The 20935-nt window shown below is 48.5% G+C and overlaps 2 protein-coding genes and 1 long non-coding RNA gene across 7 annotated transcripts in view; 2 read left to right on the top strand and 1 right to left on the bottom strand.

Annotated features, from left to right (window-relative positions):
* The window catches only part of G3BP2 (G3BP stress granule assembly factor 2), a 50865-nt gene extending 35331 nt beyond the window's left edge, over positions 1–15534 (bottom strand). Inside the window, exon 1 of one of the 4 annotated variants that reach the window (XM_065597457.1) lies at positions 14087–15534. The gene's annotated coding sequence lies outside the window, so the exon portion shown is untranslated. Of the gene's footprint in view, positions 1–8705; positions 9008–14086 lie in introns of those variants that run through there. The other 3 variants (XM_065597458.1, XM_042856319.2, XM_042856320.2) reach the window with 3 other exon arrangements.
* LOC112060361 (uncharacterized) lies at positions 8162–14101 on the top strand. Its single transcript, XR_002889667.3, has 3 exons — positions 8162–8295; positions 13616–13706; positions 13967–14101. It is a non-coding gene; the product is annotated as an uncharacterized LOC112060361 (long non-coding RNA).
* Positions 15535–16770: 1236 nt separating the features above from the next.
* The window catches only part of USO1 (USO1 vesicle transport factor), a 67127-nt gene continuing 62962 nt past the window's right edge, over positions 16771–20935 (top strand). The window contains exon 1 of one of the 2 annotated variants that reach the window (XM_065597451.1): positions 16771–16974. In XM_065597451.1, the coding sequence (XP_065453523.1) occupies positions 16909–16974 (66 nt within the window). In that variant the 5' untranslated portion in view covers positions 16771–16908. The remainder of the gene's footprint in view (positions 16975–20935) is intronic. The other variant, XM_065597452.1, reaches the window with a different exon arrangement.

Below are 20935 nucleotides of genomic sequence, written 5' to 3'. Positions count from 1 at the left end.
ATACACCTCTACCCCGATATAACGCGAATTCGGATATAATGTGGTAAAGCAGCGCTCCAGGGTGGGCGGGGTTGCGCACTCTGGTGGATCATGCAAGTTTGATATAACGCAGTAAGATTTTTTGGCTCCCGAGGACAGCGTTATATCAGGGTAGAGGTGTATTTGGGAAGCAAACACCACTATGCTGACTATTGGGCATATATGCCAGCTGACTAAGACATCAATTTCAGTCTTAAAAGTCATGCCCAGTAATAGAACAACTGATACAATTCAATCTTTTCTTATCAATGACCCTCCATGTCCCTATCTCCCCAGAAGACCGAGCATTAAACATACTGAAGTGGTACCTTCATAAGAAAGTGGTTGTGAAACCAGAACTCCAACAATTCCTAAAAGACACTTTAGCTTGCTACCCAAGAAATTGGAGGTGTGAGAAATGCAAGGGCTGCAGGAGGAGCTAACACTGAGAAATGCAAAGGCACGTGACTCTTAGAAGGCGAAACAGACGGCATGACTTGGCGCATGGCAACAGGTATGGAGACCAACAGATGTACAACAAAACAAACAACGGAAACCTGCTGGATACTTCAGTCACTTGTAAAGCCGGTCCTGCCCCACAGAGTCTCCAATGCCCAACTAATGCTAATGTCTCTGAGTCAAGCTTGTAGTGATGCATCAATACCATTGCCTCTCAGCAAGTCACTGACAGTCTATCAGAGAATTAGCACTCAGGAAAAAGGTGAATGGAGAAAGCAACATTATACTCCTTGTGCTGGCATGTTAGCGGGAAGGAAGCTGGCACTGCAATGCATTCCAGCCCAACTCTGCCCAATCCCAGACATCTCAACAGGAGAGGGAAAGTTTTCTCATCACATCAATGTAGCAAATGAAACTATTCGTACACAAGCCCTCAGCTTCATTGTCACCTTGATATATCAGCACCGGGGACAAAAACCCCTGTATGTCTCAGAACCCTGCTGCCATGCCCACCACATCACTCCACTCCAATGCTATCCTGGCACACCAGGGGGATGAGCAAGCTACAATTCCTGGCATGTAAGCAGAAGGGAGGGAGCTGGCTCCTAGGTTCTGTAATCCCACTGGCACACCTCCACAGAGGAAGAAGCCACTGCACAGACACAACCCCTGCAGTGACCATGGCACGTCAGGGAAGCAAAGGAACCAGCCGTCTCTTTGCTCTGCCATTCCCTTAGTGCACCAGAATGGAAGGTATTGTCTAGGGTGAGGTCCCCTGTCATCTGAGCTCTGCATTCTCTCAGCCCAAAAGCACAAATGAGAGCTGGGTGCTCCAAGAAGTGCCTCACACTGTCATACTCCTCAACCGTATAGAATGGCCTTGGTCAGTTGCGCCAGCCCACCAGGTCAACAGCCCCCCCATGCCACCCTCTCAGAATACCATGTCACAGGATGGCAGATTTGTAAATCCAGACTAAGAGCAGCATAGCCTCCATTTTATCCAGATGGCACCACCTAACTCTCAGAAGGCACATGAGTTTCCAGGAGCGCCTCTGAAACTCAGACATTGGCATAAAACCTCTTCCTGAAACACACCTGATCTCAGCTTCTAGATGACCCAGTGCCTGCTTTCCAATGACAATTAGTGTGAAGCGTCTCAGAAAGAGCCATGGCACAAGACACCATTACACTTCCACAAGGCTCTGGAGCCTCACATCTACACTCCCATGGATGCAATGGTAGGATATGCGGATATCACCAGTCTTGTTAGATGCTAGCTGCCTTCCTCACATCAGTGTGCTTGTCTTACAATGAGGCACGGACTAGAACAGAGTACAAGCACATGACCCTTTCTGCTTTGGAAAGGGCCGTACTCCATGTGCCATAGCACTAATTTTCAAGTCCTGAGCTAACTGCAACTGAACTGCCATCTACTGAAGCACTGTGAGAAGTCCAATCAGAAGAAAGCCAACCTGATAAATTGATTTTGCCCAGACAGAGACTCAAAGCTAAGTCAGAAGTGCAGCTGAACAGCTGTCATCAATATCCCAGGTTCAGTAACAACAGGGAACCTAAAAAAGCGAAACAAAATATTTGTCAGCCATTGAAGTCTCTGGCAGTTTAGCTCAGTGAAGCATCAAACAAGAATCAAACACAGAGTTCCAAGCCAAGTGTCAATGCCAATGACTGCTAGCTATTAAAACGGACTAAAAAAAGTCATACTTGAGGCAGTAGCTTAAAAAAAAAGCAAAGCTTTAAGATAAACAGCTGGTACAGGGCTGAACCTAAAATACCTAAATCAGTTAAAACTGAGCTAATGAGCCAAAGAGACGGAACGGTATGCTCAATTATCACCGAAAACGTAAGATTCCAAACAGGACATACAGCAATAAACTGCATCAGTTGGAACTGCTGGAAGCGCCAATAAGGAGCTCTTGATAACCACATATAAAAAGGAACTGCCTGGAACATTCTGGGGCCTTAGTGCTCAGTAAGGCAGGGCCCTCAAGTAGGCCTACACATTCCTGAGGGGGTATGTATGTGGGAGGGGTGTCTAATGGATTTGGGAGCTCCCCAGCTTGACTCACAATGATAACGCGACACAGAAGTAAAAATCCTCCACAGACAATTTCAGAAATGCAAGGAGCTCCTTTCATGCTAAAGGAGGGGACACAATGTGTGTTTTCATCATCGTGTGGTTTTTTTTAAAGTTACTGTAGGACAAGTACAGTCAATGGAAACCACTCAATCTAAAGTCTGTACAGGATTTATAAGAACCAGCCCTATGTTCTCAGGTAAAGCAAAGGCTTTCGTATGCCATAGACAAACACAAGAGAAATACCTTAAGTACAAAATAAAGCAATATTAGGTTTGCCCACAGGAACACAATGCAATACTGGATCAGACTAGTGAATCATGTAGCCTAAAATCCCATGGCTTACAGTGGAAAGCACCAGCTCTTTGAGGGGGAAGATTCATGAAACCCTGCAGAAGGTAAATCTTTACTATACTCTGAATACTCATATTAACCATAAGGAAGTCCAGTCTTACTTGAATCCTGCTGCACTCAACCTCAATTATATACTGTAGCACTAAGTACAAGTAATGCATTGTGAGAGAAGTGTTTCCCTTTATCATTTTCAATTTGCTCCTTTTCAATCTCATCTCATTCTTCTTCTATTACAACAAAGGATGAATAGAACTTACTGGTCTACTTTCACCATATACACCTCTACCTCGATATAATGCTGTCCTTGGGAGCCAAAAAATCTTACCGCATTACAGGTATTATATTGAACTTGCTTTGATCCATCCGCGTGCGCAGCCCCGCCCCGCCGGAGCACTGCTTTACCACGTTATAGCCGAATTCGTGTTATATCGGGGTAGAGGTGTATTTTTTCTTCCCTTATGTCCCCTTTTTAAAGCAAGCAATCCCACTCTTCTCAGTTTCTTCATATAAGAGTTTGTCTATGCTTGTTATCACTACTGTGACCATTCTCTGAACACACTATTTCCGCTACTCCCTTTGAAATGGGGAAAAGAGCTGAAGAGATGAGTGTAACATTGATTTATATCATGTTATCACAGTAAAAGCTGGGTGATCCATGGGGACCTACCAAATTCACAGTCCATTTCGCTCAATGTCATGATCATAGGATTTTAAAAATTGAAAATTTCATGATTTCAGCTATTTAAATCTGAAATTTCACACTGGTGTAATTGTAGGGGTCCTGACCCAAAAAGCAGTTGTGGGTAGGTTGCAAGGTTGTTGTGTGTGTGTGTGGGGGGGGGGGGGGGGGGTTGTGATACTGCTACCCTTACTTCTGTGCTGCTGCCTTCAGAGCTGGGCAGCTAGAGAGTGGTGGCTGCTGGCCAGGAGCCCAGCTCTGAAGGCAGAGCCTCCACCAGCAACAGTGCAGAAGTGAGGATGGCATGGTATGGTATTGCCACCCTTACTTCTGCGCTGCTGCTGGCAGGGCACCACCTTCAAAGCTGGGTGCCTGGCAACCAGCCACTGCTCTCCAGCCACCCAGCTTTCAAGGCAGCGCAGAAGGGTGACAATAGGGCAGCCCCCCTAAAATAGCCTTGTGACCCCCCGTAACTCCCTTTTGGGTCAGGACCCCCAATTTGAAAAATGCTGGTCTCATCCGTGCAATCTGTATAGTATAGGGTAAAAGCACTCAAAAGACCAGATTTCATGTTGGGACACCAGATTTTACGATCCATTGCATGTTTTTTATGGCCATGAATTTGCTAGGGCCCTAGTTATCCGGTACTTTACCAACCAGAAAGCTCTATAAACTGGCATTTCGGGAAATGTGCGGGGTGCACGCTCTGGGAGGCAGTTTGGGTGCGGGAGGGGTTTTGGGCATGGGAGGGGTACCGGGATGCCGGATCCAGGCAGCACTCATCTTGGGAGGCTCCCTGCAAGCAGCGACATGTCCCTGCTGCTCCTACGTGGAGGTATGGCGAGGCAGTTCTGTGAGCTGCCTCTACTCGCAGGCACCGCCCCTGCAGCTCCCACTGGCCGCAGTCAATGCTCCTAGGTAGAGAAACCACCACAGCGGCTCCATGCGCTGCCTCCACCCCGAGTGCTGTCTCCGCAGCTCCCATTGGCCAGGGACCACGACCAATGGGAGCTGCGAGGGAGGTACTTGCAGGCGGAGGCAGCTGAGCATTCTTTGTCACAGGTGCTTGGCTAGCTAGTTCTTGTTCACATGCCCAGGGTCTACTGATCACCATGTGTGGTGTCAGGAAGGAATTTTCTCCCAGTTGACCGTGGGGGATTTTCGCCTTCCTCTGCAGTGTGTGGGTGCAAGTCCCTTGCCGGGATTATCTGGGTAGAACTCATTCATTTCCCTGACATTGCAGGGGCTGCCTGAAGCACTGGAACACCTCAGTCCCTCCTGTTCTGTGCCTGGTGCAGATAGTAGTCTAGTCTCCAGCAGGCTGTAATGCTTTGGTCTCCTTTCAGGTGTTGGGTTTAGTGACTGGTGCAGATGGCCTGTGATATCAGGCTAAATGATCTAGCGGTCCCTTCTGGCCATAACTCCATGATTATGACTCATGCTGTAAAGGGATACACAACTGGCATGCTGAATGAAGTTACGCAGCACTGGGCATTATCTTTATTACGTATAAGAAATTTTTTTTATAACTGATTAAATCTAATTCTTTCACTAAAATTAGTTCCAGGTGGAGCTATAAAGGTAGCAGTGCTATGTTTGATAAAAAATGCCAAATTGCTATAATCATTAAGGGCTGCGCAGCCAAAAAGTTAATAGATCTGGATGTCACTTGATAAGCAAATTTCATATAAATCAGAGTTGCCTTTAAAATATTTCAATATTTGATCCTTCTTTCAGGTTATTCCACTAAATGTGTATAAACAAAATTGTGAAAGATGTCATGTCTGAGATAAGCCATCAGTAAGGTACTTCAGAGACCAGCACTGGGCTGTTGTGCTTGTGTAGAGAAGTAAAGTTTGCAAACGACCAAAAATTGTAAGTCTCTTTAGTGACACACAAATCTCAGAAAGATTTAAACACCTCAGGGCAGTGATCTATAAAACAGGTGATTAGCCCAATGTGACCTATGTAGAGTCATTCATGGTAGGACTAAAGATTCAAAGACAATGTGTGTATCTGGATAGACATCACAAATGTACTGAACCCTGGTGATGCCTCATCTGAAGGACTGTATCCATTGATGGTGTTACTGAAACGTAGAGGCACAAATTATGAAAGAGGTTCAGAAAAGTCAACTAAAAGTAAAAACTATGGCCTGTCTTACCACAGACATAATAGATAAGACTGTATGCTTTGGAGAAGATGGTTACTACAGGAAAATCTTGTTTGTTTCTATGAAGAAAATGTTGGTCACACCAATATTTTGTGACATACAAAGACTACTAAAGCATTGTTCTTCGTACCCACAATTTCATCACCAGAGCTCCAACAAATGAAGTACTCTTAATAAGGACTGCTAGCGCAATACAGCCATTAAACACCACAGTCCAGCTTTGATGTAGAACAGCAATGCTCTACTCTGGCTCTATAGACACGTGTAGCTGTGCATGGACTATCTGCACCAGGCTTTTGATGTGCACTTCACTCAGTACCAGGTTCCAAGCCAGTTACAATAGATGCATACTCCATAATGCAGTGTGGAATGGAAAAGGAGATGCTAGGATCCCTTGAAAGCAGAAATGAAGTGTTCCTCCTTATGTTAACCGGGTGGGAAACAGAGTGATATTCTCCTCAAAGTACTATAAAAAATGCAGATGTTTTACAACCGTCAAATATCAAAGGTGTTCATTGTAACAGATTAATTGAATCTCAATCCAGACAATATGGGAGGGAGGTAAATCTCCCATAGATGAGATCAATGGAAGCACACAAACTGGATCTACCTCCATTTTGGATAGCCAGCCCGCTCTCTAAAAGATTCCTTAATTTTAAAGCTTACTACTCCCCACTTCAACATAGCCTAGATTGGCTGACTTTCATGGCACACTGCAAAGTGTATCTGCTTACTCAACCTTCCGGAGGTGTTGCAGGGAGCAGCTTGATGGGACTGTATGGTTGTGGGGCAAGAGTTTTCTGGGGAGCTACTGGTGGATTAACCTGCATGATCAGGCCCTAAGGCAACAGATGCTTAATAAGTACCATTGAAGTCAACGGGACTATTCACATATCTAAGTTCTTGCAGAATTGGCGGCTCGTAAGTATGTCACAGGCACCTAGAGTAATAAATACCATTTTACAAGTTTCACCATAAATTTCTAACAATGCTAATCTCACCACAGCTCCATTCACTGACCCAAGTGGCTCTTCACTTGTGAAAAACTGAATGCCATTGGTAGAGAGAGTTGCTAATGGAGTTCAGGTACAATACAGTACAATTAAAGCAAACAGACAGTAATTTAAAATTTCAGGTCAGGGACTTGTCTCCTCAGTATAAACACCCTGTAAGCGGAGATACTATACTGTTAGTCTGAAGACTCATCTATGAATGGACAAATATTTCATCCACGTAAATGATACTGGATAAGCAGAATAGAAAACTTGCTGGACAAGAGATGCAAAAAAAGCTGACCTTTCAAAAGAGGGAGCATTTTACTCTGAATATGCACAAAACATTCACACTTCTAAACCTGTACAGGGTGACCAGGGAGGACCTTTTCTAATCCACATAGGTATTTGTCAATTTCAGTGTTAAATCTGGTGTAATAAACAGGGGACATACCCTTTGACCCCAATGTAACAAAGGATCAACAGAGCTCCTGGAAGGAACAGAGGAGAACATGGCAAATTGGTTTAAAAAGAAGCTGGCCCATCCACCACCTCCCTCACGCTCTGATGTTACCTTTACTGCTGCTCCCTAAATGAACAAAGCAGAGACTCAAGGAGGGGGAAAATAAAGTGAGGAGGCAGCTCTCTCCCACTGAGTCTAGCACTGACCTGTTGCCTACCCCTCTAGTCTTTCAGTTAAAAAGACAAATAGGTGGGGTTTGAAATATTTTCTATGCAATTAACAGCCAGAAAGATTCAAACCCATGCAGAAGGCCACACCAGGAAGTTCAAGAGGCAATGCCATGTTGAATAACCCAGCTTCACTCCCAGCAAGGGCAGAGTATGCTGAGATTCCTATTCAGGTGCGCTCTCTGGCATCAGCTCATGAGTTTTATCTTCTCTACCAACTGCTCTCTTATTTGCATCCTAAATACTTCCACGTATGCCAACTAGTATCTCCTCCTCCTTGATGTATAATCCTTTCTGCTATTTGGAGACCGCCCTCCCTCCCCCTATTCCTGCCCCACTGTCACTTTATAACCCTTTCACAAGCAAAATCTTTCCTCAAACCAAGCCGAGCAGTACCCTTTTATTGTATTCTCCTGGCAGCTCTCCAGTCTGTCACTTTTTCCAAGAGTGGCACTCAAAACTGAGTATTAAAGAGGTGGTCGGAAATGAAACAGAAAAACTAGCACCTGCCTACTTTGGGATCGCCCTGCATACACTGCCTAAAACTACCTTGACCTTTTTCCTGCTCCATTCGGTTTAATGGGCACAGAACCACAAACCAAGCATGCTGAGCGGAGATATTCGGGGACAGTTGTTTTAGCCGAAGCCTGCAGGAAGGCTGTTCCCGATGTCAGGACCTGTAGAAGAAAAGGGTCTGACACAGCCATGTTGGAGGTGGACCCAGGGTTAGAGAGAGGGAGAGAGCAGCATATCCAGGCAGGGGGTTAGGAACAGGGCAGCTGGTTTTGAACCAACCCCAGCAGAGCGGAGGACGAGGAGGAACATGGCTGCACGTGTGAGGAGGGGGCAGCAGCACTGCCCAGGCGGGAGGGCGAGGGGAGGCACTGCCGGGCCGGGGAGGCGCGATGCCCCCGGGTGGCAGGCAGCTCTGCCGGCCAAGGGAAGGGGCAGGCGAGCCGGGGTATGGCGCAACCCCCATCTGACCCAGCCCGCGGGCCACCGCCCCTCCTACGCCCGCCGGCGGCTCCAGCCGCCCGATGCGCAGCGGGCTCCGCCGGGGCAGGGGAGGAGCCGCCCCGCGGCTGCGGCCCAACGGGGAAACGCGCAGCCCGGGCCGGCTCGCAGGGCCTCGGCCCCCCGCCGCCGCACAGCCCCGCCTCACGCCGGCGGAGCGCGGCTGTTTGGCCGGAAGCCGCCTCCCCTGCCCCGGGGCGGCAGCCGGGCCCCGTCCCGTCCCGCACTCACCTACGGCAGGGCTCGCGGCAGGGCGCTCCCCGGGGCCTGGACGGGTCTGCGCGCGGGGCGGGCGGGCGGCGCGGCCTCTCCCGCTGGGTCCCAAGGGGAGGTGGGTGCGGCGGAGGCGGGGGCCGGGCTCGGTCACAGCGCAGCCTGGGGAGAGGGGCAGCGGCGCGGGCTCCGGGCTCTCGCTTCGCGTCTCCCTTATTGTCTCGCCCCTGCGCCCTGCATTCCAGGGCAGGAACCCCCGTCACCAGCCTCCGCCAATCAACGGCGCGCTCGTTGTGACGGCTATGGAACGTTCACTTCCCGCCGAACCGCACGCGGGGTTTAACTGCAGCGACCCGCTTCCGCCCGCGTGACGCAGAGCGGCGGGCGCGCGCGCGCGCTCGACCCTCACTGCCCCGCGACCTAGCACGGGCGCCGAGGATCCTTCCAGCCCAACCAGCAGGGGCTTCGCAGCCCTGGGCAACGGCACGCGCTGCACGGATCGTTCCAAGCCAATGAGAGGGGGGCTTCTCAGCCCTGGGCAGACACAAGCGGTGTTCCAACCCCATGAGCCCGGCAACAAGGGCGGGGAGGGGGCTTCGCACTCCCAGGCAGTGCTCTGAGCTGTGGGGTAGTGCCAGTCCCCTGGGCAGAGGCACTAGACTGGTGGAGATGGGAATTGGCAAAGCAGTAGGCAGTTGCCCTAGCTGTAAAGGGGGGGGGGGGGGGAATTTGCAGACTTGTGGCCAAGGGTGACCCGCTGAATGTCGATGCAGGTGCAACGCACACCAAAAAACCCAGTACCTGTGTTTGCGAAGTGGCAATTCTTTACCTAATTAAAAAAATGATTTTGCAAACTAGATTCAGCTTTGAAACCAGTGATGTATTTGTGAAATTGCTTTTGGGGAAGGGGGGGCTGAGGGAAAAGGTCTTGCCAAGGCAGAACAAGGTAAATAGTGAGTCAGGATCTGTTTATATAATAATTTAAACCACAGAAACATAAAGAGAGGAACCAGGAAACAGTATATCCCCTGGGGATAGGAAGCAATTGTACAAGAAGTAGCTAGCTGTTTGCCAAGAACATAATGCTTCACAAAGGGCATTGCATTTTCCAGTTTACACTAGACTAGGCTTTTCTAATGCATCCATCACCAGAGTATTTAGGTGCCAAATACAAATTTATCTACAAAGAACCCTGTTCTTCCTCCACTTCTTGGTCCAGCTGCTGGTGGTTAGAAAAATATATTCCCCAGCAACAATCTTTCCATTAGAAAACGTATGTAAGTTATCAGAAGGAAAAATTGGGTTTGGTGTCATGCACTGAAAACATGCATATTCATTCTGACCTGTTGTGAGCAATTCCACTGTTAAAAGCGCTCATCCAAAAGCCAGATGGTCCCTGTCAGCTTGTAGCAGGCCTCTGCACAGGAATTGTAACTAACTTCAGTATTTTTCATTGGTTCTGTTATTTTCTTCACAGCAAAAAACAGCTATCAAGATACCAATCACAATGTAAAATCTTTGTAAAGACCAGACAACACAGCCAGTCTAGGTGAACTCTCAGTGGGAGGGGCAGAGGTAGGCTTTTTCTCAACTATCTATCTTGGTAAAAACTAAATTGCCTGCCTTCTCTAGGATTTTACATTGCAATAGATATCTTGATGTAAAAAAGCACTTTTGCAGTGAAGACACAGCCTCTGTGATAGCATAAAACCCCATGTATGTGAGGGGGTGGGGAAAACACTTTAAACTGGTTTAAAATTGCTTTATAGCAATCTAATTTGTTCAGTTACTATATGAACCAGCTTAAGACAATAACAGACTGAACTAAGCTAAATCAATATAAGCTAGTTATAAGCCAGCTTTATTGTGTTCATACAGGAATTTTCACTGTTTTAACTCAATTTAAATATTGATTTTAGTTAAATAAGTGCAATTTTTGTGTTTAAATGGCTAAAGTCTAGCAACAAACTGAATAAGGGGTTTTGGATAAAGTTTGAAAGATGAAAACATCCCTACAAAAAGGTTTTCCCCTCCAGAAAACTCTGCTGGGAGTCTATGCTCCTCCCAATGATCAAAGTTTCATATTAATAAACAGAAAAGTTTCATGTTAAAATTCAAATTAAAGAAAAAAGTATTTTCAAGGTTCAACCATGAAATAACATTTTCTTATCACCAGACTACCAACAGCTTCAACACCCTACACGCGATCTCCTAGAGGAAGGAAAGCAGGCAATATTTATATTCTGCCCCTTTTCCCAAGATTCATGGCTGAGAGACTAGGTGCTTTGTCCTGCCCGCGATTAAAGGGTATGGTTCTGAGTCCTGGATGGCATTATTAGCCTGGGTTCTGCCACTGCGATATAGTGGGACTACATTCTCTCTCTTCGTTTGCTTTATGCACTGGGGCTGCACTTATAAGAAAAAAACCTGGAATAGGGTAGCATGGCATATACAGGGGTTCTCAGACTATGGGGTAGGTCTCCTCTACATTCTCCTGCAGCGGGGGTAACATTGCTTCCTCCTAGGTGGCTACCCTAGTGGGCAGGCTAGTGATCCATCCCCTCAGTTAGAGGGACAACTAGCTCCTGCCCTTTCACCAGTCAGCTCTGAACTGAACCAGGTTCTCTCCTTTTCTTCCCCCTCCATGTCTGGCATTGGCTGCAGGTATAGCAGGGTGGGGCTAGATGGGGGCCAAAGGTTCTCTTTAGCCCTTGCTGTGCTGGCGGGCAGTTTCTCTGCTTCATCACAAGCACCATTTGCAAACAATTATTTTTTTATTAAAGACCTATACGGTCTTCCTTCCAGCCATTAGCGGAGTACCAGAACTGTCTTGCATAACCAATAAAGTTCTGGGATAAAAACAATGCTTAGTAAATCTTGGGTCTGTGATGGGGTGTATCAACACCACACTGGTGAGGCAAGGGTTAAGGAGCTGCTCTGCCTACAGGAAGCCACACCCCCTTGCCTTTGCTAGACATGTTCCCGGTGGTGAGAGCATTCAAAAGGGAGCATCTCAGGATGTATGTGGACTGAGAAAGAGAGCAGGTGGGTGTAGCAGTTGCCTGCTGAGAATATATTAGGCTTGAGCCTCTTAGCCAAACAGCTGGAAGTCCATTGACTGTGTTAGTTGAGAGGGATGACTCACTGAGGGAAGGGATCCTGCAGGTGAACCTGGCAGAAATCCAGGAGGATTCTGAGACCAAGCTGTGACACAAACACAGGTACAGAAAACAGGGGTAGGAAATGACCCAGGAAGGGTGAGTAAGGGTACCAGACCCCAGGCCATGTATATGGCCTACTGCTTTGAAGGGCCCTGGGTTGGAGCCTGGTAAAGTAGGGTGGGCTAGGGTTCCACTTCCACCCTGGGGACTGTAGCTACTAGGTAGAGCAGTGCTGGACCCCGGGGCGGCTCCAGGCACCAGCGCAGCAAGCACATGCCTGGGGCGGCAAGCTGCGGGGGGCAGCCTGCCGGATGCTGTGAGGGCGGCAGTCAGGCTGTGTTTGGCGGCACGCCTGAGGGAGGTCCGCCGGTCCCGCGGTTTCAGCGGCAATTCGGCGGCAGGGACGCTGAAGGCATGGCAACGCATCCCACCGAATCTGTGTGACCAGTGGACTGCCCACAGGCGTGTCACCAAAAGCCGCCTGAGTGCTGTGCTTGGGGCGGCAAAAACATAGAGCCACCCCTGGCTGGACCCTCACCAATAGGTGGTGCTGCTGGCCTGGGGCACATGGCCACCCCCTGGGCCATATGAAATGTAAAGGGGCAGTTCCTGAATCTCAGAGCCAAACGCTTTTTTTTTCTTTTCCCCATTGCAAATGTGGAAGTTAGTGTTCAGTGTGAGACAACTGATCCATGCCCGTCTGCCATGTACATTGGCCAAACCAGACAGTCTCTATGCAAAAGAATAAATGGACACAAAATCTGACATCAGGAATCATAACATTCAAAAACCCGTAGGAGAACACTTCAGTCCCTCTGGTCACTCAATAACAGACCTAAAAGTGGCAATTCTTCAACAAAAAAACTTCAAAAACAGACTCCAACATGAAACTGGAATTAATTTGCAAACTGGACACCATCAGATTAGGCCTGAATAAAGACTGAGAGTGGTTGGGTCATTACAAAACCTAAACCTAATTTCCCCCTACTGTTGTTCACACCTTCTTGTCAACTGTCTAAAATGGGCCACTCTCATTACCACTTCAAAAGTTATTTTTCGTCCCTTGGTATCCTGCTGCATCCGAAGAAATGGGCTGTAGTCCACGAAAGCTTATGCTCTAATAAATTTGTTAGTCTCTGAGGTGCCACAAGTACTCCTGTTCTTTTTGCGGATACAGACTAACACGGCTGATACTCTGAAACCTGCTGTTAAATTAATTGTCTCGTTAGACTGACCTCAGACTTGGTAAGGCAACTCCCATCCTTTTGTGTATTTATACCCACTCCTGTATTTTCCACTCCATGCATCTGATGAAGTGGGTTCTAGCCCACGAAAGCTTATGCCCAAATAAATTTGTTAGTCTCTAAGGTGCCACAAGGACTCCTCATTTTTGTTGATCCATAGAAGTAATTTAAAAAAAAAACTTTTTAGGGTACTCCTGTCAAAGTTGAACATACACTATTTCTTGCACAGTGAAAACAGATAGCTTGGAATATCCTAGCAGTTAAGAAATTGAATTATTGATTTTGTTTAGGTGTATTGCTGCTGCAGTGTTTGGCTCTCAAACCCACAATACTAGGAAACATCTGAACTTCAAACTTGCAAGGTTTTTTTTTTTTGTTTTTTTTTTTTAATAATTTTGGGAGCCTGTAATCCTCAATTTGTACCTTTCTTCTGAAGTGACATTAATGCAATATTCTAATTTAATCACTTAGGTTTTATTATTTCTAATTAAATATTTAATAAAATATTTTTATTGTCTTTTAGATAAGAACAAAATAGGAAGCTGTCACCTTGCTAGACAAATCTGAGTATGGATCGGACACCTCTGATCCAATCTGCATACATAGGAAAACAGGTACTTAGAAAGTTGTTAGGTGGGGAAAATTAAATTACATCAGTCCTGCAAAACTTTAAATTGAATCAAAACTAGTAAGAATACTGTATATACAAATCAGCTTTTAACTACTAACTTCCCCTACCTTAAGAAGGGAAGTACAGATATTTTAAATAACCTCTTTCATGTGTTTTGGGTTTTTTAAGCAAGAGTTGACATATTAGTGGTCTAGAAAGGTTTGAGATGTCATTTTAAACTTGATTTGTTTCTTCCTTTCATAGATACTTTTCAAAGTTGCTGGAGCCTAGCTGTCACTACAACTTTCTAGAGACCAGGATTGTTTTCTCTTCTTCCCCATCACCCAAATAAAAGTAAATACAGAAGTGAGTTTCCTTATTTACCTGATCTGGTCCCGGTTTGAGGGAGAAGAGATGCTGCCCATGGGAAAGGATGATGCTGCACAATGGAAGAATTCAAAATGGACAGGAAGTCCTCAGACTTTGGGGGGCGGGGGGAGGAGTAAAGCCTTCAACTGGAGTTAGGTGTAACATTTCTCTGACTCCCACTACAACTGCTCTCTGTAATAAGTTTCAATTAGGAGTAAAGTATCTCCTTGCTATGAGCAATACCAAATGATTAAAGGTTTCAGCTTATTAAACAGTCTACAGCAAACTGAAGGCTATAAAAAAACAGAATTAAAATGAAATTTCAAGCTAACAGCTGGTATAATTTCTGTAATCCTCAACCAAAACCAAGCTATCTTCAAGCAAAACCAAAACACTCAGAAAGGAGCCAATTTCAGTTTGGAAACTAGAGCACAGTGGCAAAAAGAGTGGAAGAGGTGACAGTAAAAAAAAACAAATGAGCATCACTACCCTTTCATTCAAAGAAGAGAAAAAAGATTTCTTTAGAGTGTACTAACTTGCTTTTCCTAATAGTCACCAAGCTTCTCAATGGGAAAGAACATAACAAAAAGGCTGTCTAATCCAGTATCCTATACGTGATGCTGCCCAAAATGGGTACGTATGGGTACGTATAGGAGAGTGGAGAAGCTGTGTCAAAGGATGGGTCAGTGTGTGTCTGAGGGAGGGATGGGGAGTGCGTATGTGGGAATGTACAGTGTAAGATGAGGGTTGGGGTTTTGGTCACTGTGTCGGACTGAGGCCTGGTCTACACTATGAAGTTAGGTCGACCTAATTATGTCAGTGTCTACACTTACATTGGCTGGGGCAAGGCTGTAATGCCCTAACTACACAACTCCACCTGCATGAGAGGCATCGGGTTTATGTTGGGGGAACAGGGCACTTACAACTCCACCTCCACAAGAGACATGGGGTCTATTATGTTGGTGTAGTTGGGGTGAGGCAGTGTCCCTGTAGACACTGGGACAACTTATTATATCAGTTGTTGGCTGTCATTCTTGTCAATTTCACAGCTGCCTGTTGGAGCCCTGAAATTAACAATAAAGGGTGGTAGGCTCCTTGCTGTGAACCCCCTGGCTCACAACTCAGACATCCCCTGGGGCGCTCTGAGCTGGATGCCCCCCCCCCGCCTGCACTGCCCCACTTCTGTTGGTGGAAGAGCTCCTGGTGAGCATATGCACCACTGACAGAAGGAGGGTAATGTGGACGTGAATTACTGTGGTAGCGGTACATCAACCTATGTTAGGTCAACTTAAGTTTGTAATGTAGACATGCCCTGAGGCTTGGTGTGTGTGGAGTGGATGCATGGGGCGGCTAGATGCTCTGTGTGGGTTGGTCAGCGTGTGTCTGTAGTGCTGATCATGATGAAGTACTGTGAGAGAGGTTCTGGACAGTGATGGGGAGGCTCAAGTGCTGCATATGGGTGTTGGTCAAGGCTGGGGGATGTTTAGGTGCTGTGCATGGAGTGGGGGGTGTTGGTCAGGGCTGGGGAGGCTCAGGTGCTGGGTGTGTGTGTGTGGGGGGGGGGGGGTCAGTTCTGGGAGAGGCTCACGTGCCGTGGGTGGGGTTCAGACACTGTATGGGGGGAGTTGGTGAGTGGGGGGGAGGTTTCCAGTGCTGGGTGTCGGTCAGTGGTGGAGGCTGAGGTGCTGTAAGGGGTCAGAGGTGATATGTGTTGGTCAGGGTGGGGGGTCTCAGGCACTGGGGAGAGGGCTGTGGGAGAGGAAGTGCTGTGCATTGGTTGGGGTGGGAGGCAGGAGGCAGGCATGGAGAGGGGCTCAGGTGCTCACCCACTGAGTGGGGACTCAGGTGCTATGTGTTAGTATTGGTGGGGCTTTGGGGGGCAGGGGCGTTTGGTGGGGGTCGGGTTGGGGGCTCAGGTGCTATGTGTTGGTATTGGTGGGGGGGCTGGGGCTGCAGGCAGGTGCTGTGGGGGTGGGGGGGGCTCAGGTGCTGTGTGTTGGTATTGTGGGGGAGGTAGGTGGGGTGCAGGCAGGTGCTGTGTGGGGGTGGGTGGAGGGCTGGGACGCTGTGTGGGGGTCGGCGTGGGGGCTCAGGTGCTGTGTGTTGGTATTGGTGGGGGGGTAGGTGGGGTGCAGGCAGGCGCTGTGTGGGAGTAGTGGGGGGGGGCAGGGGCATTGTGTGGGGGTGGGGGTAGGTGGGGTGCAGGCAGGCGCTGTGTGGGGGTGGGGGAGTAGGTGGGGTGCAGGCAGGCGCTGTGTGGGAGTAGTGGGGGGCAGGGGCACTGTGTGGGTGTGGGGGTAGGTGGGGTGCAGGCAGGCGCTGTGTGGGAGTGGGGGAGTAGGTGGGGTGCAGGCAGGCGCTGTGTGGGAGTAGTGGGGGGCAGGGGCGCTGTGTGGGGGTCAGGGTGGGGGCTCAGGTGCTGTGTGTTGGTATTGGTGGGGGGAGTAGTGGGGGTCAGGGGCGCTGTGTGGGGGCGGGGGTGCTGTGTGGGGGTAGGGGGGTGCAGGCAGGGGCGCTGTGGGGGGGGGGGCTGCTCCTAGCCGACGCCCCCCAACGCACTCTCAGCCCCGCGCCCTCCAGCGGCCCTTCCCGCAGCGGCGCCCATCGCGGGCCGGGCCTGGCTGCCGGGTCCCGGGTCCCGCAGGGCCGCAGCCGCCCCGCCTCTCGCCCTCTGAGCCGCCACGTCGCTGCCACGTCCCGGCGCAGGCGCCGCGGCTGCTTCCGGCGCGGACGGATGGTGGAGCCGGGAGCGGCCCGCACTTGCCACCGTCCCCGGGAGCCGGAGCGAGCGGGGCCGCAGCCAGGGCAGCGCGAGCCCGGGCCGGGGCGGGCCCGCCATGAACTTCCTGCGGGGCGTCATGGGGGGGCAGAGCGCCGGGGCGCAGCCCTCCGGGGCCGAGACGGTGAGTCGGGCCGGGACCCCGCAGCTCGGGGCCCGCCGCCTCCATGGCTCCGCCGCCCCAGCCCCGGCTTCTGCCGCCGCCTCTCTCACCCGCTGCGGGGCCTGGGGCGCCCCGGGGTGCTGGGGACAGGGAGCTTCGGGATCGGGCTGGGATCCGGCTCCAGCCGCGCTGCCGCGGCGCCCCTTCCCCAGGCCGATCGGGGCCTCGTACCGCGGCTTCTCCCCGGCCCTGGCGGCGCCCAAGGGGGGTGTTCCCCCTCCGCGCCCAGCCCGGGCTCGGCGCTGCAGCCCAGGGACTCGCAACACAGGTTCAAAGGTGATCGTAGCTTGCACCGGAGACGGGCTCTAACCCGGTTGCTGTAACCAGGCTAAACCCCCGTCTTGAGACTTCTTACAGGGACACGGTTAGTTTCTGCTGACGCTACTAATTAAGCATGAGCAACTGGTTACCCTGGCTGGAGACGTGGTGTATACAGGAGGCCCTTAAACAGATCGACCTTCAGCCTATTGGAGTGTAGCTCAAATGATTTCCTTTATCCTGGGACAGTGGTTGTGAAAGAAACTGAGAATTCTGGTTATGATCCGGTGTGTAGCACGCGCTTCAGTTATGTAGCAATTGTTGGAAGACTCTTCCCCAATGAGCTGCATTTTTCAAACATGAAGTCAGATTGGGCTCTTAAATACATCTGTGTAACTCTGCAGTGAGAGACAGAGTTTGACTTTGGGAAGGAAGAAACAAGTCCTGCTTGTCTGCCCCCTTGTAACACTCTCGAGAAAATAACTCAATTACAATTTGCGTTTATTCTGTAGACCAAATTCAAGTTGCACTTTAGTCACCATGAAAGTTCACCATCTGAGTGACTAGTTCTTGAAAGTGGGGGTTAAAAGGTTTCAGTGCAGAATTTAGCAACTGACTCATTAGGCAAGGTTCAAAATTTAAAAATACCCTCCAAAATTCTCATTTCTCTGGTTTCTTCCATCTTAAAAAAAGATGGATTAAATTGTGGGTAAAATATTAAAGAACCTCTAATCAGAAACATTTGCTGTTACAAAAGCATTTTCTAAGTTATTGTCTCTGAAAATAGACTGGGCAGGTTGGTTTGGCTCAGGGATGCTTGCATGCTTTGCTGTCTCTTTGCCTTGCCTGCTGTAAAGAAGCAAGTGGACTGAAACTGACAAATATCCTATGCTTAAGGGCAGGATCTTGTATGTTTCTGGCTTGGTCTACCCTACAGAGGTAGGTCCATGTAAAGCAGTTTGTCTACCTAATTATGTGAGTGTCTACACTAGAATGCTGCTTCCACCCAAGTAAGTGCCTTGGTACACTGACATAATAGCTACACTTCCACTAGAGCCATAGAGCGAGGCAGTGTCTCTGTAGACACTGCATTACTTACATAGGCTGGTGGCTGTCATTCTGTCAGCAGCAAGGGCTCACAGCTGGTAATTTCACCGCTGGTAGGCTCTGTACAGGGCTCACAGCTGGGACTGTCACTCCACGTGGGTGGGGGCTCCAGTTGTGAGCCCGATGGAGCTGTCAGTGCCCCACAATGCCCCACTTCAGTCAGTTCAAGCGCTCCTGGTGAGGACGCGCTCCACCGACAGGAGGAGGGTAGTGTGGACACCAACAGCCTATTGAATTACTGTGGTGGCTGTAGGTTGACCTAAATTAAGTGAACCTAATTTTGTGGTTTAGACAATCCCTCTGACACTCTCTGCTATCCGGAAAGGAACATTCACAATGGACAGAGTGGACAATCCACACCTTCAGGCTAGTTACAGTCACAGACAAGCCAAAATCATTCTAGTGGCTTGAAAATGCTATTATCACCTACTTTATTTGCTGTATTTTTGTTGCAGTCCTTGTTTTGGAGGGCAGGGGGTTAGTTTGTGATCAGGGATGAAATTGTTGACGTTATTAGGATAAGTCTAACTTTGTTATGCAAACCTTCATGTATTCTATTTAAAATAAACCCAGGGGAAAACTTCCTTAGGTTAAGTCTAAGGAGTGCATCAAAACACAGCTAAACTACGTAAACTTATTAAAATCAGTGACTTGTTTCATAAAGACAGTAGTTAGAGAAAGGAAGTCAGGAGTTTTTGTCCCAGCTATGACACCTGCCTGATGTACGATTCCCTCTCCATTGCATCCCCATCTGTAAAAACAGATAAGATAGACTATGGGTGGCAAAGCTTAATTTATGTCAGTAAAGTGACTTGAAATCCTTGCATGAAAGACAGTGTACTGTATTATATGGTGTGTAAAACGGTGCTCTTTCCTTTACATCCAGAATATGGAAAAAATGAAGATGGTACAAACTTTGATACCAGTAGGCTGTTGATTTTGGGGGAGAAATAATTTCTTCTAATAGCTGATCCTGTTTCATATGAAAACTTATTTAGTGTGTGATTTTTGAGGTTTTTCCTTTCACAATTTAAAATTTAGCTCCATTTTGTGCTCGTATTTGTACTCCTCTTTGCCATTTCCTGGCAGGTTTCACAGAGTAATACTTCACCTAAAGAAATTGCTCATTTTTTTTTCTTGCGATATGTTTACAGTATACGTGATTAAGGCTAAGATTCTTTCACACGTATTTTTAGTAAAAGTCACGGGCAATAAAGAATAAATTCACAGAAGCCTGTGACCTATCTGTGACTTTTACTAAAAATATGCATGACAAAGGGGGGAGCTGCAGGCTCCCCACATCACCCAGGGGGGCCTGGCTTGGAGATGCAGGGTCCCCCACCGCACGCGGCGGCTCCAAGCTTGGGGCTCCGAGCTGTAGGGTGCCCACGGCAGCTCTGAGCTCCGCGGTGCCCCTGCCTCTGCCCCAGCTGGGAGCTGCCTGCCGGGCACCCCTACCTCCCTCTGCAGCTGGGAGTTCGGACCCCCGCAGTTCCCAGCTGCCAGGGGCGGTGAGAGAGACCCTACAGCTCCCAGGTGCTGGGGTCTCAAGTCACAGAGGTCTCTGGAAGTCACGGATTTCGTGACTTTTGTGACCTCCGTGACAAAATCGTAGCCTTATACATGATACTGTATCTATCCACATTTTATAAACAAGCCTAACTCTACATTTCTCCTGTAGTAGGAAGAGAGCCTGAGATATAAGCCCTTGTATTAAAGACCTGGTATGAGGCCTGAGTTAAAGTAGTGGGCAGGCTTTGCCGATATAAAGCAAAGTTAGCGAAAGTAAGGCTGTGAGCAAATGCCAGGCTCTGCCTGCTTGCAAGTTCACAGAATCTGGCAAAACAGGGCTGATATTGCAGAAATACACATTCCTAAGAAGTGCTAGGCACAGAGCACTCATGCAAACACATTCTAGAAGAGTGGTACCAGAACATCCTGATATCAAGGATGGTACAAAAACATTCCCCAAGGATAACAGGAACACACTGACCCCTCCTGAAAGATAAGGTCGGGATGACAGTGTGATGAATAGAGATGTTTTAATCGAACCAACATGTGCAAGGAGATGGGTGACAACTAGCTACATCAGGGGGCAGTAACTAACTATGTCAGAGGGGTAGTACGTAACCTGTTTGTATCAGGGTATAAAGAGATATCTCTGAGAGAGTGTCTTGGTCCAGCCGAGGGAGGAATGGAAAGTTCCCGCCATTCACTGAACTGCATCCATTGTCATGGACATATATGTCTTAGTATCCTCGTAGAGTCTGCCAGGTGCTATTACCATGCTTTGTCGACAATAAACCTGGCCAGGTGCCTTTGTTCCTTAACAGATCTTGTGGTCATTGGGAGGTTCGCTCAAGGTCTGTTGTGCTGTCTGTCTGCGCAGAGCTGGGGCAGCACACAGGGAGAACACACACACGCAGCCAAACATCTAACAACATTGGTGATCCCAAGATTGGCCAGTCAGAGTGTACTATGCCAACAGTGTGGGAACTTTGGTAAATGATACTTACGTAGAGCACTATCCCATGGTGTGCGTAGTAACTGAAACTGG

Source organism: Chrysemys picta, chromosome 5 (genome assembly GCF_011386835.1).
Source record: "Chrysemys picta bellii isolate R12L10 chromosome 5, ASM1138683v2, whole genome shotgun sequence".
In the NCBI taxonomy this organism is placed as follows: Eukaryota; Metazoa; Chordata; order Testudines; family Emydidae; genus Chrysemys; species Chrysemys picta.
The sequence above is the reverse complement of the archived record's forward strand: the minus strand, read 5'-3'. Positions and strand labels throughout refer to the sequence as shown.